Source organism: Nasonia vitripennis, chromosome 1 (assembly GCF_009193385.2).
Source record: "Nasonia vitripennis strain AsymCx chromosome 1, Nvit_psr_1.1, whole genome shotgun sequence".
Lineage (NCBI taxonomy): Eukaryota > Metazoa > Arthropoda > Insecta > Hymenoptera > Pteromalidae > Nasonia > Nasonia vitripennis.
This window is the reverse complement of record NC_045757.1, coordinates 9,753,782-9,769,475: the sequence shown is the minus strand read 5'-3', so window position 1 is coordinate 9,769,475 and position 15,694 is coordinate 9,753,782. Positions and strand designations below refer to the sequence as shown.

Sequence of the window (15,694 nt, the reverse complement as noted above, 5' to 3'; positions counted from 1 at the left end):
CGAGCGCAATTAAAATTGAAAAATTAGAAATATTTTCCATAAAATCGCGTTGTATACGTCTCGGTATTTGAAACGCATATCCCAGTGACTTACAGCCGCGAAAGGCTATCGCACGGCCTTGCACCAGCTGGTTCTCCGGCGTCCGACAAGCAAAAAAAAGCAGCGAAGCCCAGCCCTCTCGCCACACTTTCATCGTCCAATAAATCATTTTTCCCCGGGCGCTGTCCAATAAACGCTTTCAAATTATATATCGGCGCGAGAGCGCGTGTAAAGTCGCGATCTTCGTATAATGCATCGTCGCCCACTTGCTTTACGAGCTTCGCGCATTTCACGGATAGGCATATAACGCACTGTTTTATGCTCTCTCTCTCTCTCTCTCTCTCTCTCTCTCTCTCTCTCTCTCTCTCTCTCTCTCTCTCTCTCTCTCTCTCTCTCTCTCTCTCTCTCTCTCTCTCTCCCTCTCACCACCGTAAAGTATTTTCGTTATTAACCTTTTTCGAAAGGGCTCCGCGCGTCTTATTACACGGCGTGCACTTGCAACTCCGGAAAATTACGAGCCTGCAGTGACTGGGTCGACTATTCGCCGTGCTGCGGTCGCTATTTTTTCCCCCTTCTTTTTCGAGAATTTACAGCGCTGCCCTTAACCGCATATCGATCTCTGAATAACGATTTATAGTTCGCGCGGGGATACGTCTGACCTTTAACGAGATCAGCCGCTACAGAGGTTTGTCTATAATTTATGTTTCTCAGCTTATTGCAGAGGAATGCGAAGGGTTTCTACTTCGCTTGCGAGAAAGATCGTCCTTACGCAAGTGGACGAAAAAATTAAGAAACGTAACGACGCAGTCGACAATTTTCGCCGCGAAATCTCGAAGAAGACCTATCTAGAAGGGAAGCCTCTCGAGTCCTTCCTCGTTGTCCGAAGAAAGGAAAGAGAGAGTGTGGCGAGCGAATCTGCTTACCGTGGCCAGTCCAGCATGACTCTCTGCTGCGGCTCGCTCGCTCGACCTTTGCGGCCCGCGGAATGCCGATACGTTTTCACGAGTTGCCACCCCATAGCGTAGTCGTCGGCTCATTAACTCCGCGCAGCTCGGAAATCGAGTGCCGATGATGCTCCTGCGCAGCTGCGAGCTGGAAATGAGAATCTTCTGGCCGCTTCGCGTGCTGTGAGACGAGCGACTGCATTTTTTCGTGCACCTCGCGGCTTCGAAGGATCAATAATGGGTTCAATAGTGGTAAATGAACGCAATGCTAGAGTGACGATAATGCGCGCTTTCTAAAAAAATAATTTTCAAAGATACCAAGGATAGAAAGTACAATTTCGCATGAGCCCCGGTGTGTTTCGCGCAACCATTAATCATCCACTTACGAACCAGCCAATTAAAGAAAACCTCGCGACGCGCCGCATACAATACAAGAGTTCGACTCTTCTGAGAGAGCTGCTAATTCTCGAATCAACAGCATCATCGCGGGTCGCAGCTCGCGCGCCCGTAAATCTCGCGCCAGGCTTTCCGCAAATGCTTGTTGTTCGCAAAACTCGTCCCGTTTCCGCAGTCCCGCGACATGTTTATTCTCGCGCAGTCGCTGTGATGAATCGCGATGGTAATTTAATTGGCCCCGGAGATTCAAGGTGAAACTGGCTATCGGTCGTGGCGGTGGTACCTTCCTGCTCGTATAATCGCGGAGAAAGTCATTATCGCCGTGAGGCGAGTTTGCGTTTCCGCGAGCGCTGCATGACAGAGTCCAGTTTTTTGTACGGCCTGTAGTGTATGCAGTGCTGGCGGTGACGGAAATGAACGAGAGGGAATTCTTTGGGGAGTTTGCTTTGATTGCTTGCACGGACTTGTTGTGTTTGGGAGGTCTGTTTTGATTTGAGAGAAGCGAATGCTTGGATTTCAATTTGAGAACAGATATGATTGATTAAGCGGTAATGTTAATGTAGAGAGGTAATACGTTGCAGGAAATGATCTCGTTTATTGATCTATAAAATAAAACGAGCGGTTTAACAAGTGTACGACACAGCTAAGTAGTATAACAACGCGGATACGGGACCCCCCACCACGCCACCCTCAGCACACCTGTGCAGGTGAGAATAGGCCCCGCCCTCATGGAATGTTCTAGAAGCTTTTGACGTCATCGCTAGGCCTACCACCCCCCTGTGCGGGTGAAGCCACTTGTGCAGGTGAGAATCGATAAAGAAGGTCACTGCAGGGTACCCGGGAGGCTCGTTGGGGCTCCGGGCGGTAAACTCCAGTGCTCCAGGAGTCCGCGCTCAAGGTCGAGTCAATGCGTGGAATATTCTAGTCAGGCTGACGTCACCGGCCGACGTGCAACTCGTCGCATCTTTTCGTCGACTCGCGGATCACATTACACCTGTTATTCTTTCTTTATGCGCGCTTATTCGTTATATATACTCTTCTCGGATAGCATATACGCATCTTCTCTCTTATTCTTTCTTTATGCGCGCTTATTTGTATATATTCTCCTCGGATAACATATACGCATCTTCTCACTGCATCAATAATTGCTGCGTATTATCGGCCGGTGACGTCAGCCTGACTAGAATATTCCACGCATTGACTCGACCTTGAGCGCGGACTCCTGGAGCACTGGAGTTTACCGCCCGGAGCCCCAACGAGCCTCCCGGGTACCCTGCAGTGACCTTCTTTATCGATTCTCACCTGCACAGGTGAGTTGCTTCACCTGCACAGGGGGATGGTAGGCCTAGCGATGACGTCAAAAGTTTCTAGAACATTCCATGAGGGCGGGGCCTATTCTCACCTGCACAGGTGTGCTGAGGGTGGCGTGGTGGGGGGGTCCCGTATCCGCGTTGTTATACTACTCAGCTATATTGCATCGATTTCGAAATTCGATCGCTTATCGAAACGAGAAAACGGTTTCAGAAAGTTAATCCTCACGACCAACAACAATGCATCAGACGGTGAAAATAACACACTCTCCGTCACTTACGATTTCCTCCCATAATTCAGCCCGCACGCAAAAAAAAAAAGAAGAACATCGCATTCCACTCTTACCTGCTCTGAAAAACAACAACTGCCCGCATAGAGTCCGCGTAAAGAAAGGTGACGCTCATCGCGCATCTGGTTTTCCAGCCAGGCGTTTCTAAATCGGCGATATTCCCCTTTGTCGGCTTCTCGCGCAAAAAAAATCCTCCGGGAGAAAGTTTTTCGCTCCTCTTCGACGCACATAAGTGTATACTCGACTCGCAAGAGATCGTCGGATCGATAGATTCGCGAGTGCGCGGAATTTGCATTTTCATCGGACGCGAGAATACGGGATGCCCGAACACGATGCATCGCGCGCGGCTTCAAGATGCGATCCGCCGACGTACTAAAATTTCCTTGAGGCTTCTCTCAGTCGTCCTTTTTCTTTTTCGAGGGAGATGAAAGTTATAGAGCTTGTGCGAGTTTCAAGGATGCGAGAACGAAAGGAGTTCGTTGACGTTTCGGAGTCAATATAAATTTTTGCGCGCGAGCGATAAACGAGTCTCGAAAGAGCGGACGACTCGGCTTCGAACGGAAATGTAATTGGATGATTGGGGGAAAATTTGGATGGCAAAAGTGAAAATATATAAACGTATGCGATGCTGCTTTTCCAATAAGACACTTTCGTTGGATTCCTCGACCAATTATACATATGAAAATATATAATTGCCACTCTTCGAAGCGTTTAATTATCAAACATCCTGACGCGAGAACATTGTATGTTCGTATATATCTACAATACGTTACAGAGGACTTGTATTAATTATCCATAATTACATTAGAAAGTTCGAATTCGCAAACGCACAAATACGAAATCGCGCGTACGAGATAAGACAGAGAACGCACGCTCGACTCGTTACAAACCTCGTTCCCTGACACTCGAAAGATTAACGCCAATCATATTTTCCGCGAAATTCTGGAAAAAAGTCCTTCTTTTCCACGTAAAAAGCGAATTCCACGTGAGTTTCTATTTTCTATGATCGCTTCAACATTTTTCCATCTCGTTAACGAGGTCAAACTTTTGTCGCGGCGCTTCTCTTGCGGGACGAAAAAAAAATCTTCTGTATTTCATTTAAATGTCGCCTGTGTGTGTCGATCTCGAATAGAGAGAAAGTACCAGCTCGTCTCGGGCTGATTTGACGCCGCTCGAATCTGGAAGGAGAGGATTTCGCTTGAATACAAAGGAAAATACGTCTTTCGCGCGGCTATCCGGGTCAGCGTAGCAGTGTCGCGCGTCGGCTGATTTACATTTTTCGTCGGTTTAATCGCCGACGCTGTGTCATCGCTGCTGACGCCAAGGATTCACCGGAGAGAGAATAATGGTATATTGGATTTGTGCTCGAGCATTAGGATGATGATGATGCGTTTTAATTCAAAGGATCACAGCCGGTTGAGGATTTTAATTGCCGCTAACTACTTTGACGACACACTCGCGTCAATCGTAAATTAAATCAGCCGCGAGGATGAAAAAAACAAAGAATCTGCGTCAATCTAATTTCCCGGCCCTAATATAGTCGTTAAGTTGCCGCGGCGAATCTAATGAAAATTTGATTACTAGCTTTAAATCGACGCCGGACGTCGTCTCGAAATTCCATATCTCGATTTACGATCGAGAACAGGTTAGAGACGAAACGCGTCGGCGTAATAAAAGTTGCATCGTTATAAATAGCCAATAAAAAGTGCGCGAATATTGCGCAAGATAAAGATGTATCGAGCCGCCGTAGCGGCAAATGCAACGATCATACGCCTGCGTGCTACATCGTTTTTCTCGGACGCGACTTTTAATGCCCCACTGAAACGCCGCTGCTGTTCCAGTCAAGGTCTCTCTTTGAGAATATACACTGTGCGCATGCATGGCACACGCGTGGATTTCAGTGCTCGTCGCTACATGAGGAAAAATTAAAGAGATGTCGAGTCTCCAGTGTCTTCGCGAAAAGAAATCTACACGCGATCTGTGTGATTTACTGAGCCACTTTGCCTCGCGAGCGGAATTGAATGAGGATTCTGATTTCGTGCTGCCGAGCGGCCTTCGAAACTGTTGCCGCTGCTGTTGTGAAAAATAGTTGTTTTTTTTTCATAAAGAGCGTCTAAATTTCACCACGCGTGCGATGTGCTGATTAGATGATGAAAAAAAGGAACTCACAATCGTTGCAGCAATTATACTTAGCCGCTCGTCCGTAAACGATCTTCAAACTTGTCGAAAAAGCTCGGACGTTTATGCAGTGAGCAGAGCCATATATCAGCGTCTCTTCATCGGTCTTGCAAACGCGCAGCGCGTACTGTGCGCTTCTTCTCTCGAATTGATGCGTCCGCCGCGGGCGAAAAAGGTCCCATTGTGCTCGAGTTGTCGTCGAGTGCAGGCTTGAAATTCGTCGTGAATGAGCGACAACAGGTCGACTTCTCGTTCTTCTCTTTTTTGCGAGGTCGAGCGGCGGCCGACGACGACGAGCTTGATCGGCCGCATTGTGAGGATATGGGCGGGGTGATGCGCACTTCTTGTCGAGGCAGCAGCTCGTTCGACTTTAATTGAGCTCGGGTAGTTCAGTCGAAGTGAGGATTTTTTCGTCGCGCGATGATGCGATGAGCGTTTGTATTCAGTTCGAATAAGTGGTATACTCGAAGATATTTCGATACGGAAAACCTGCGGGAAACGGAAATTTCACGATAGTCCAGCCGGAGAGAAAGCAATTCGACTTTATATATCGTGTGTATGCTCGAAGAGAGTATCCTGTACGCGCCGATGAAAGGGAAGGTCTCGATCACGTTGGAGCCTATCGACAAATTCCCGCGTCTCCTTAACGTTCCTCTCGTGTATACGTACACCGACCATTAGCGTACAAACGATACGACCCGAGAGACTTGGGTTCAGCTTCTTCTTCCCGGTGCGCGCGGCGCATGTCGCCGCCGGACGCTGCGCGCAAACGTTCTCCTAACCGATCCTGCGGAGATTTAGACGCGCCGTGTAAGCTTAGAGGAAGAGAGAGGAAGAGGCGAGACGCGCGCAGCGGTTTAGCTTACGAGCTTTATCTAATGCGCGAGATGCTTGGCCGATTTGCATTGGCTCCGCCAGCAGTGTGTATAGCTGTAGGGGAGATGCCTCAGAACGTCAAGTGCTGTAGTTTCAGGAGGAATTATGCGCCGGGTCGAGGCTATCATTGCTCGCTGAGGCATTCGGTTTTGATGTTTGCGTGACTGCGGCTGGAATCGATGAGTATTTTATCGCGGAGGCCGTCGCTTCGTTTTCTCCAAGTGCTACTTCCATTCACGCGTCTGAATCGAATTACAGGTGGCAAACAAAGGAAAACCGCGCGACGAGCACGCATACATCTCGGTCACCCCATAAAAATACACTTAATGCGAATTCGCTCTCACCACGCGTTACAAACGAGCAACACGGTCGACATCGTCGCGTGTGCGAGCGAAGTAACGATATCACTGAAATTGAAAAGAAAGCGATATTACCTTCCATTCGGTCAGCCTGCGACTTTTGCAGAATTTTTCATTTACTCCGACTCGAGACAAATGCCGCGCGGAAGTACACACACCGGCAGCGCACTGCATGAAGGAGCGAACTTTCTCGAAATGGATTCGTCACTTTCTCACGCGCGAGACGCTTTTCATCTGGAGTAGGTACTTATAGGTGCACAGACGCTCATTACTGGTCGAAGCCTTGCGCTGCGGTCATTATGATGCATTAGAGCAGGTGTAAGATCGTCGCCTGATGCATGTATCCGCGCGAACGTTCGAACAATGAAAGTTGAAGGTTGCGCCGCCGCGCTTTCTCTTTCTATGAAGCTTCTACGCGGAGTTGATCGTTGCGCTATGCCGTCGATGCATTGAATTACGATCGACATGATTCGGGTGATCGTTTACGCCAGACACCTCTGTGACTGTTTCATCATTCTATACATTCGGTACGTTCAAATACAGAACCCAAGCTCCAGAATAAGATCTCCACTGATCCAACCTTGAACCTCCTCTAAATATCCCCAAAAAAGCTCGATCCTCCACTCCTCCCTCCGTAGCGAAGTCATCCATCTGTCTCTCCTCCCTTTCTCCGTCACATTCGCGCATCCAGGCATACACACACACGCACGAACAAACGCAGAGTGTATAGACTCGTACACGAAGAGAAGAGCGACGCACGTAGGTGCAACTTTCTTGCACGCGGCATTCCACTCTGGTCAGAGACCCGTTCGCCTCTCGGCGCACAGTACCGAGTTCTTGTGTGTATGTATGTGTCCAAGGCATCAGAGCCGCGAGCACGAGATTGTCGGATACATATCGGAGAGAGAACGAGAGAGAGGGAGGGGATCGTTTATTACAAGCCGAGGAAAAACGTGACTCGGGGCAAGGGAGATTTTGGTTCTGTTGCTGCTGCTGCCGTTGAAAAAGTAGGTTTACTCTTTATTGAATCGAGATTTTTTACGCTACGCTGATTAGCTCGTAAAGATGAGCAAGCTGCATTACAAAGCGGTAGCACTCTCATGAAGTATTTAATAATTTTTGCGAACGTTTCATCAGCATCGCTTGATTCATGGTGTGTAGAGTCAATAAGCACTAGTGGAACATCGCAGTCGACAGAGTGAAAATGAGCCCGCTTTGAATATTCCGCGTCCTATACGCGCACGCGGTAATTGATAAATGTTAACCGAGTTTCGAGGGAGAGAGAAATTTCCCCGCATCAATTTAAATAAACGCCGCGCAAAAAGAGGATAAGTGTTATCATAAATCAGCAAGCTGCATATAATCCGTTCCACTTCGCGCGAGGATCGATGGCAGCGTTGAAAACGCGCAGCCCGCGCCTTTTGGATATAATTGAAAATCGCGTATCAAGCGTTGATTTACAATCCGCTCTTCTCGGAACGCTTCGATAACTCGCTAAGCGGCGATTTCGGAATTTCCGCGTTTGCCGAAATTCCGAAAACTCGTTCTTCGCAACGAAAAACAGCTCGAAAGTCACGATGCTATCCCGCCGCGGAGAGAAACGATGCTCTTATAACGCGTGAATCGCTGTTATCGAGTATCGACACCGCGCAGCCGAGCGTGTGTACGCGTATATGGGCGAGAGAGATTGTACGAGGAGGCGTGACGGAAGCTTCAATTTATGGGTGAAAAAACGCAGGGGGCGATGCTCCGACGCTCTTTTAGGGGAAGCATCGCGAGATGCATCGGGCTTCGTCTATTGTGGATTCGCTTTTTTTAGATTTGCTTTATGGATATTGTGCGAGGAGGCCAATGTTCTTGTATGATCGAGTGCGTGTAGGGGTATGTTTGCTTTTCGTAATAATATACGGACGGCTGTATAATTGCAGACGGTATACGTTATTTCGTGTGTAGGTGATTTTTAACTCGACGCATCGGATCGATTATACAAACGCCAAAGTCTCGTAAAAATTCTCAGGCAAAGGAATAAAGCGCGATCGACACTTCCCCGAATTCCTCGCGATCCGAACTTTGATTCATCGGACCGTCAAAAAGTTTCTCCGCGGGGTTCCGTTATTAATCGCCGCGGCTCGCCAAATATCTCCCGATATAAACGAATTCGCTCGCGAAATTGCAGTGCTCGTCGTTGCACTCTCTCTCTCTCTCTCTCTCTCTCTCTCTCTCTCTCTCTCTCTCTCTCTCTCTCTCTCTCTCTCTCTCTCTCTCTCTCTCTCTCTCTCTCTCTCTCTCTCTCTCTCTCTCTCTCTCTCTCTCTCTCTCTCTCTCTCTTTGTCGGTGGTACCCAGTCGCGCTCGCACCTCTTTTTACATAACGCGCGCGTTAATTGGAACGGAACACGCTCTGAACTTTTACTGTGTGTTTGTTTTCGAATCCCGCGAGCGCACGGGGAAAAGCGCAAGAAAGTCGTAGATTTCATAGGTGCTTGCTGGGGAGACGGTTGAATTGCGTTATTCCTATAATTGTGCGTGAGAAAGTCGATTGCGAAAAATACTTGGCGATGTTTGAAACATTTTTTTTTAAACACCTGTTTTTTGTTGAAAGTCGACTGTCATGTTGTATTACTACTTTGCGCGTATCGACATGCTATTTATACTTAGCAATATGTGCATTATGATTTACTTTATTATTTGCAATTTGTTCGAGTGTAAACTAGTTTCTCGATGAGAGAGCAAATCAAGAGCGAATGCCGTGGTTCTCTCATTTCTTTTCCTGTTATCCAAATCAAAGCAGTTAAAGGTGCGTATAACTATGCCAAGCCGTCAAACGAGAGCACACGCGTGTTTGCGCCAATTACTGGAATATTCAGTCGTTCTCTCTCGATCTATAAAAAACGAGTAAAGATAATTTTTACGACGCAGTCAAATTAATTAATGCCTCGATATAGAGCGATAGGATCTAAATAGACTTTTCAATTAATAATTCATCTACCTCCGCACTCGCGGCTACATTATATACGTGTCTATAAAACATAATCTAATCTGGGATTATTGAATTCCAATCGCACGCAAGACATTTCTATCTAATCAAGTCGGGCATTTGAATTGCAATTTATGAGTTGAGCCTTTCGGGAAAAATCTCGCCGCACTCTGACAAGCCGCTGAAAAATCAACGAGTAAATCATACCCGCCTTTCTCGTCACGTTATACAGTCAGAGCTGTTGAAAAATTATAAAAATTGTTCTCTGCAAAAACCAATATTTCCCATTACCGATATTATTACCGATTTTAATTTCCGCGTGAGATATCAATCTAAAAAACGCACGTGCTTCCTCTCCACCGGAAGGAATTTGCCTATACAGAATATTCAACGCCGCAAGAAGCAGCAGCCGAACGAATTCCGCAACGAAAAAAACATAACAAACAAGCGAGTACTAATAGACGCGTTTCACCCCATCAGCTCGAGCCATTATATCGATAGCCAGGAGTAAGCTATCACGCGAACGTGCCGGCAAAAAACGCGGAAACTATACTCCGAAATGGATAAGCTCAGCGCGGAGCTCACGCGCGAAGGGAAAAATAATCATCGCGTCGAGCTCTCGCGTGGCCATAATAGATAAAACGTGAAAACGCGCGCGCGCGCACGCGGCTCGTAATTAGAAAGTGCGGCTTGCCAGATAAGAGGCTCTTTCGGTATTCGCTATGGGATCAGGCGAACAGGTGCGCGACTTCTGATGATGCTGCTGCTGTTGTGTAGCTACGAGGAGAGAAGAAGCTGTGGTTTCGTGCTGTTTTTGGTTTTTTCCTGGAGGAGCTGCGGTGATGCTTGCAGAATTTCTCGAGCGAGCTACACGCTTTTCTTTCGCTTCGCGGAAGTTTGTAAAACCAACGTGAAAATTAATTCAATAATTTTTTCGTTATCCTATGCTGCGAGCAAAAAATCATACCCAAGGGCAATCTCCGAGAATGATTAAACTAAAATTTACGATGAAAATATTTTACACGTGGGTTATCGGAGAAGAAGTTTGAAATTTCCGTAAGTGACGAATATGATTAAGAGAGCTACCCCCGCGCGTGTGAAAGGGGAAACTTACGGTTTTGGGACTAATGTTTGGACCGCTCATACTACAGCAGGATCCAAAGTTTGATTTCATTGATATTCATTCATTCAATAATAAAATTACTAGATACTGAACGTGCTGCCGTTAACGCACGTGAATATTATACCGCACGAGATAAAGGACAGCCAACGCAGAGTCGCGGCACGAGACCAGGCGAGACGCTAACTTAATTAATCTAGATTTCACGCTCGATCAATTATGCGTACGCGCGCGCCTTTCTATACTCGTACCATAGCATTCTCTCTGGCCAGATAATGCACTTCGCATACTTTTTCAATTCGACCTCGCCCGAGGAATTTTTCATATAGTCGCGAGAACTGCATAGTATATACAATTATACAACAATTACAACCCTGTTGAATCCCGTATAATGCACTCGACGCGTGTACGCTTCAAAGCATCTCCTCGGCGAGATTCATAGAACCTAGCTGTAAACAAACTGTACACGCGGATTCGAATCTGCAAAAATCGAATTGCAAGGCTCTTCCCCACATGTGAGAAAACGTGCGAGAGAGAGAGAGAGAGAGAGAGAGAGAGAGAGAGAGAGAGAGAGAGAGAGAGAACCGGTTGGATTATATCTTATCCGGGAAGTGTATAGCGGAGGAGTAATGATTTCCTAGGAGATTAAAGGTCGACGCGCGTGGACATTTAATTTTGAGCTACGATATCGCGGACTTCTGCTGCCGCTTGCTCGAACGCTGTGTGTGGACATGGGTTTTCTGGGGAATAAATTTTCCAAAGTCTCGCGAATAATTGTCGCTGAGCGGTATTTATTGTCCGAGCTTTCTAAGCTGTAAATTAGGAGTTTCCATACACCTAATGCACGATGCTTCGAAAAACTACATTTTTATTTGTTCATCAAAAAAATTATTTTTATAACGAGCGATTATTATAGCTGCTACTTCTGTAATGATCCAAATCCGTCGGACGAAAAATGTGGCTAATTCAATCAATCACTGCGATCCCTTAATTAATGGTATAATATAATGAAAATCACCGTCCGCAAAAAACTCTCATCCTAGAATTACGTTATGAATAACAATAATAAAAATATCGCAGACGCGGACCGTTTGATCGGCAATTTTCTAATTATCAGGTAATTATCAGGGGGTCGATCGCTGCGCGATATTACGGGCTCATTAGCGTCGCTCGATCGTCCAATATATATATGCGAACGGCGCTTCTCAGCGATACCCAGCCATTTATCAGTTACGGTAATGATCATGCCCACCGACACATTGGCCCGAGCGACAAGTCGTGTGAAAATTCGCTTGATCCGCGATGGATATATTTTCATTTTTATCGTGAAACTATAGGCGAACAATATAATAATCTAGTAGCTTTAAAACTAGGGAAGCTACAGCTGCCAGTGGGATAACTTCAATGTCAAAGTGCAGCCAGTCGAATAATCCAATCAACGAATTTCCCCGTAGATCAAACTCCGCACATTTCCCTACGGCGGCCATACACTCCAATCTCAAAAGTTCAGCGCTGCGCATCAATCATTGACGTCGCGCCGACTCGTCTCGCGACTACTTGCCGGCGCGCGTTAATTGATTCCGCGAGTTGCACTTTCCGCCTCTCGCGAAATCGTGATTGCGCCTCGAATTACCTTCGTCAGTGTACGCATACAGTACAGCGCCGTCAACGTGACGACGGGTGAATTAGTCGTTTACTTGCGTCATTACCAACGCTATCTCCAATTCTTTCGGCCGAGTAAACTAGTATAACACATAAAAGACACACGAGGATATTAAAAAGGACTCATGTATCCATTCATCCGATTAGTCGTTCGTTCACACTAGCTAACCCGGAAATACTCCACATCGTTCGCGAGCGAAATTACTATAGACTAGCTCGCGAGCGATTATTAGTCACTCCACGAAAAAGGCGATCTTCTTTTGCGCGCGGGAATTACACACGGGAGAGAGAAACCGTTTTTGCGCGGCCTACGCATATGATAATTAGAGAAGAACAAGCTAAGCGGATCTTCCGAATTCGGCGACGCGCTGTGCGGCTTTTTTAATATCGCGATATTTACGGGACGCGGGGGCGTCATAAATCGAGGTGGAAGTGCCGCGCGCTTTGCCCGATCCTTGGAAATATTGCGAGCTGCTCTTTGATAATTAAAGCGTGCCTCGGCGATCGTGAGTTATGTTCAAGCTTCGCGGGGCTTTTAATTTCTAACTGTATATGTTTCATTTTTGTGGTTTTAAAAGAAATTATTTTGAAAGTCACAGAAAAAAAATTGCCAACCGTCTGAGAGTTCAAAATGAGCCGAGAGTGAAAAATGCAGGTGCATACGGCGCGTGTCTTTGAGATCCCCGAGACGAGAGGAAAAAGGCAGCGCAGGTATACAGCTTCTCAATTCTCTCGGTCGGTCCGAGCTACGCGCTGCACGTGGATGCATTCCTTGCGGCTTGTACACTATTCTTTCTCCGCGCGCGCTTCGGGAAATTCTTGTTCGAGCGTTGTATGGAATAAGGCGGCACAAAGAGCGAAGGACTGGTTTAGGGAGATGTACGATGGGAAAAGTTTCTAAATTTAGCTCTCGCGTACCTCAGAACTGCCGTGTCTCTCTGAGTAATGTTCTTATTCGAATTTTTTCTTTTACGTTATTAAATTTAAAAATAATAACGATTAATTTTATGTATGAACATGCGACTATCTCACATCTTTTCTGTACAGCTCCAAACCCCCGAACAATAGACGCACCGCCGCATGTAGCGATCGATAAGTGCACACAAAACAGTCCAAGCCGTGTTCACCAAAAAAAGGCCAGTGGAAAGTCGATAGCCGTTTGCAAACAAGTTGCGGCTGCAGAGAAAATAGAGGGCCACTATATAAGTTTCGGACCTTCTCTCCGCCGGACACGTGACTCGTCGCGCAGCGTATATGTGTGCATAGTGTCCGCACGTGATCCGCGCGCGCGTGTGTGTGTGTGTGTGCGCGCGCGTTTAATACAGCCTCTGTGCACGGGATTGCGCGAGCTGGGAGCATTTCAGGTTGCAGCGTGGGACTTCTTCCGTGTGTGTCGAAGCGAGTTTAATTAAGTGTCTATACCCCCGTGCGCGCAGCTCTCCGAGTCTTCCCTTTTTCGCTCGTGCGTAGGATAGTCATTTTCTCAGCTATCGGCAGCCCCAGCTCGTCGCTTCTTTTTGTTGCTTCGCATTATTTTTCAACGTTCATTTATCGCACAATTTTTTCCCGCCGTATCGAATTCAAGATAAAACACATACAGAATGATCGTTATAAAATGACTGATTACTTTACAAATAGCCATTGCATGAAAAAATCATAATTACGAGCAAGTCATCACCGCTAGCTACGAAATTGCCAAATCTCTCATATTATCATCTGTCCGCGATGAAATAATTCATTTCATCACGGAGGAAGCGTGCAACATACCGAGAATTTCTCTCTCGATGATCGAATGCTCTGCGACTTCCGACCGCGGGGGAGACTACGATACTCGGCCGTTGTTCAGTGATACGGCGCAAGCTCGCAGGAAATGAAACGGAGATAGAGCCGAGGAAGTACAATGAACTGTCCTTCCCTAATGCAGATGCGCGCGCGTGCCGCTTCCCCCCGAGCATCGCTTTCATTGTGCTTTCATCCGCCTTTCTTCCAACGTGTGCGCGTGTTTTGAAGGGAGGATAATCGCCGCGCGGCTTTATTAATTTCTGGAGATCGTCACGCGTACTGTATAGTCTTTGTCGTCGCTGGAGTTTCCGTGGAGACTACGCAAAGGTGCGTATAGGTTCTTTGTTGCACTACGTTTATCGAGCAGCCGCGATGATTTCTTAGTGTTCTTAAAAAATTTCGCATAATGAAGACCGATGTCTTCCACAACGCATATCACGCGTGCGTGTAGTAAACATAATGCATCGACGACAAATTTAATCTGGCCGACACTTCTCGCGTCGTCGCTAATTTAATAAGAGACACCGCATCGCTCACTGGCTTCTAATAGACTCGTAATAATCGCGATACCCTCTGCAGCCCGAAGAAAAGGAGGAACAAATAACAGAGTAAATATCCTACGTTTTTATATCCCGACGCGCGCATCCGTTGCTACATCTCCGATGTCTACTTAACCGTGCATTTGTGGGAACGGCACACGCAATAACGCTCCCGTATATTTGTGTTTACGCTCTTGTTGCGCGTCCCGCTCACCCCCATATCGTTGCGGAATAGTATACCGTGTGTGTGCAGTGGGCCACGCGTCGCTCCGTATCCCCGCATATGTCGCCGTAGGGCGACTCGCTGTCACGCCTGCCAATCAACGCCTCGATAAAAGGATAAGCCAGTAGCTTTTCTCCTCTTTAATTTAACTCCGCTCTCGAGCACTTTGGGCCAATTAGTTTTTTTTTACTCTAGACGCGCGCGGCGTGAGCCGAAAAGGGAGGGTCGCTTGTTTTGACGGACGCTTTATATTGGCTGTCTCTCTGCGCCGTCGCTTTTATTTTATTCAGGCGGATTTTATCGAATCGCAGGATTTATACTGCGGACGGTGTGTCACAGCTGTGCGATCTATAAAATATTATAAGGGTTAAAAAGCAAGGAATCAATAGTTGTTGAAAAATATCGGACACTCCTAACGCGCTCTCGTTTTCCTCTTCACAGAGACACCTTGACAAGGGCAGCGACCTAGCCGAGGCAGCCTCGGCCTCGGGTCTGCGCGAGCTCGCTCGCTCACTGAAGCACCATCTCCGAGGATTCGGCGCCCGCTTGGAGGATCGGCGCGAGTACCTCGAGGACACGTCCCGATGCTGTCTGCTGCAGGACAGGGCTTACGAGTGGGCTCAGGAGGCGCGACTCGCCGGCGACCGTCGAGCCCAGCAGTTCCTCGCTGCCCGACCGCCGCTGCCTCCCGAGCACTTCGCCGAGATGATGGCCCTCGCGGAGAAGCTCGGCAACGAGATACTCCTCGAGCAGTGCCGACTCGCCAGGGCCAAGTGCGCCGAGGCGCTGGAAATGGCCCGGACCTGCTCTGCGCCGGGTAGCCCTGCCAGGAGGAGGAGCCTCGCCAATTCCGACTCGGCCAACTCTTGGGACGATGCGCTGGCTAAACGTGAGTTGCCGTTGTTTTTTTTTATTTGTTAACTCTCATTATCACGATCAAATATTTCATTCAAAAGTTCAGCCTTTGATGCTGATTTTTTTTTAATTTTATCACACTTTT

The 15,694-nt window shown here is 47.4% G+C and overlaps 1 protein-coding gene across 6 annotated transcripts in view; it reads left to right on the top strand.

The window, feature by feature from the left end:
• Positions 1–15,694, top strand: part of LOC100120109 — a 405,862-nt gene that overhangs the window by 384,464 nt on the left and 5,704 nt on the right. For all 6 annotated transcript variants that reach the window (XM_016990241.3, XM_008217833.4, XM_016990242.3 and 3 more), the window contains one exon: positions 15,136–15,583. In XM_016990241.3, the coding sequence (XP_016845730.1) occupies positions 15,136–15,583 (448 nt within the window). The remainder of the gene's footprint in view (positions 1–15,135; positions 15,584–15,694) is intronic.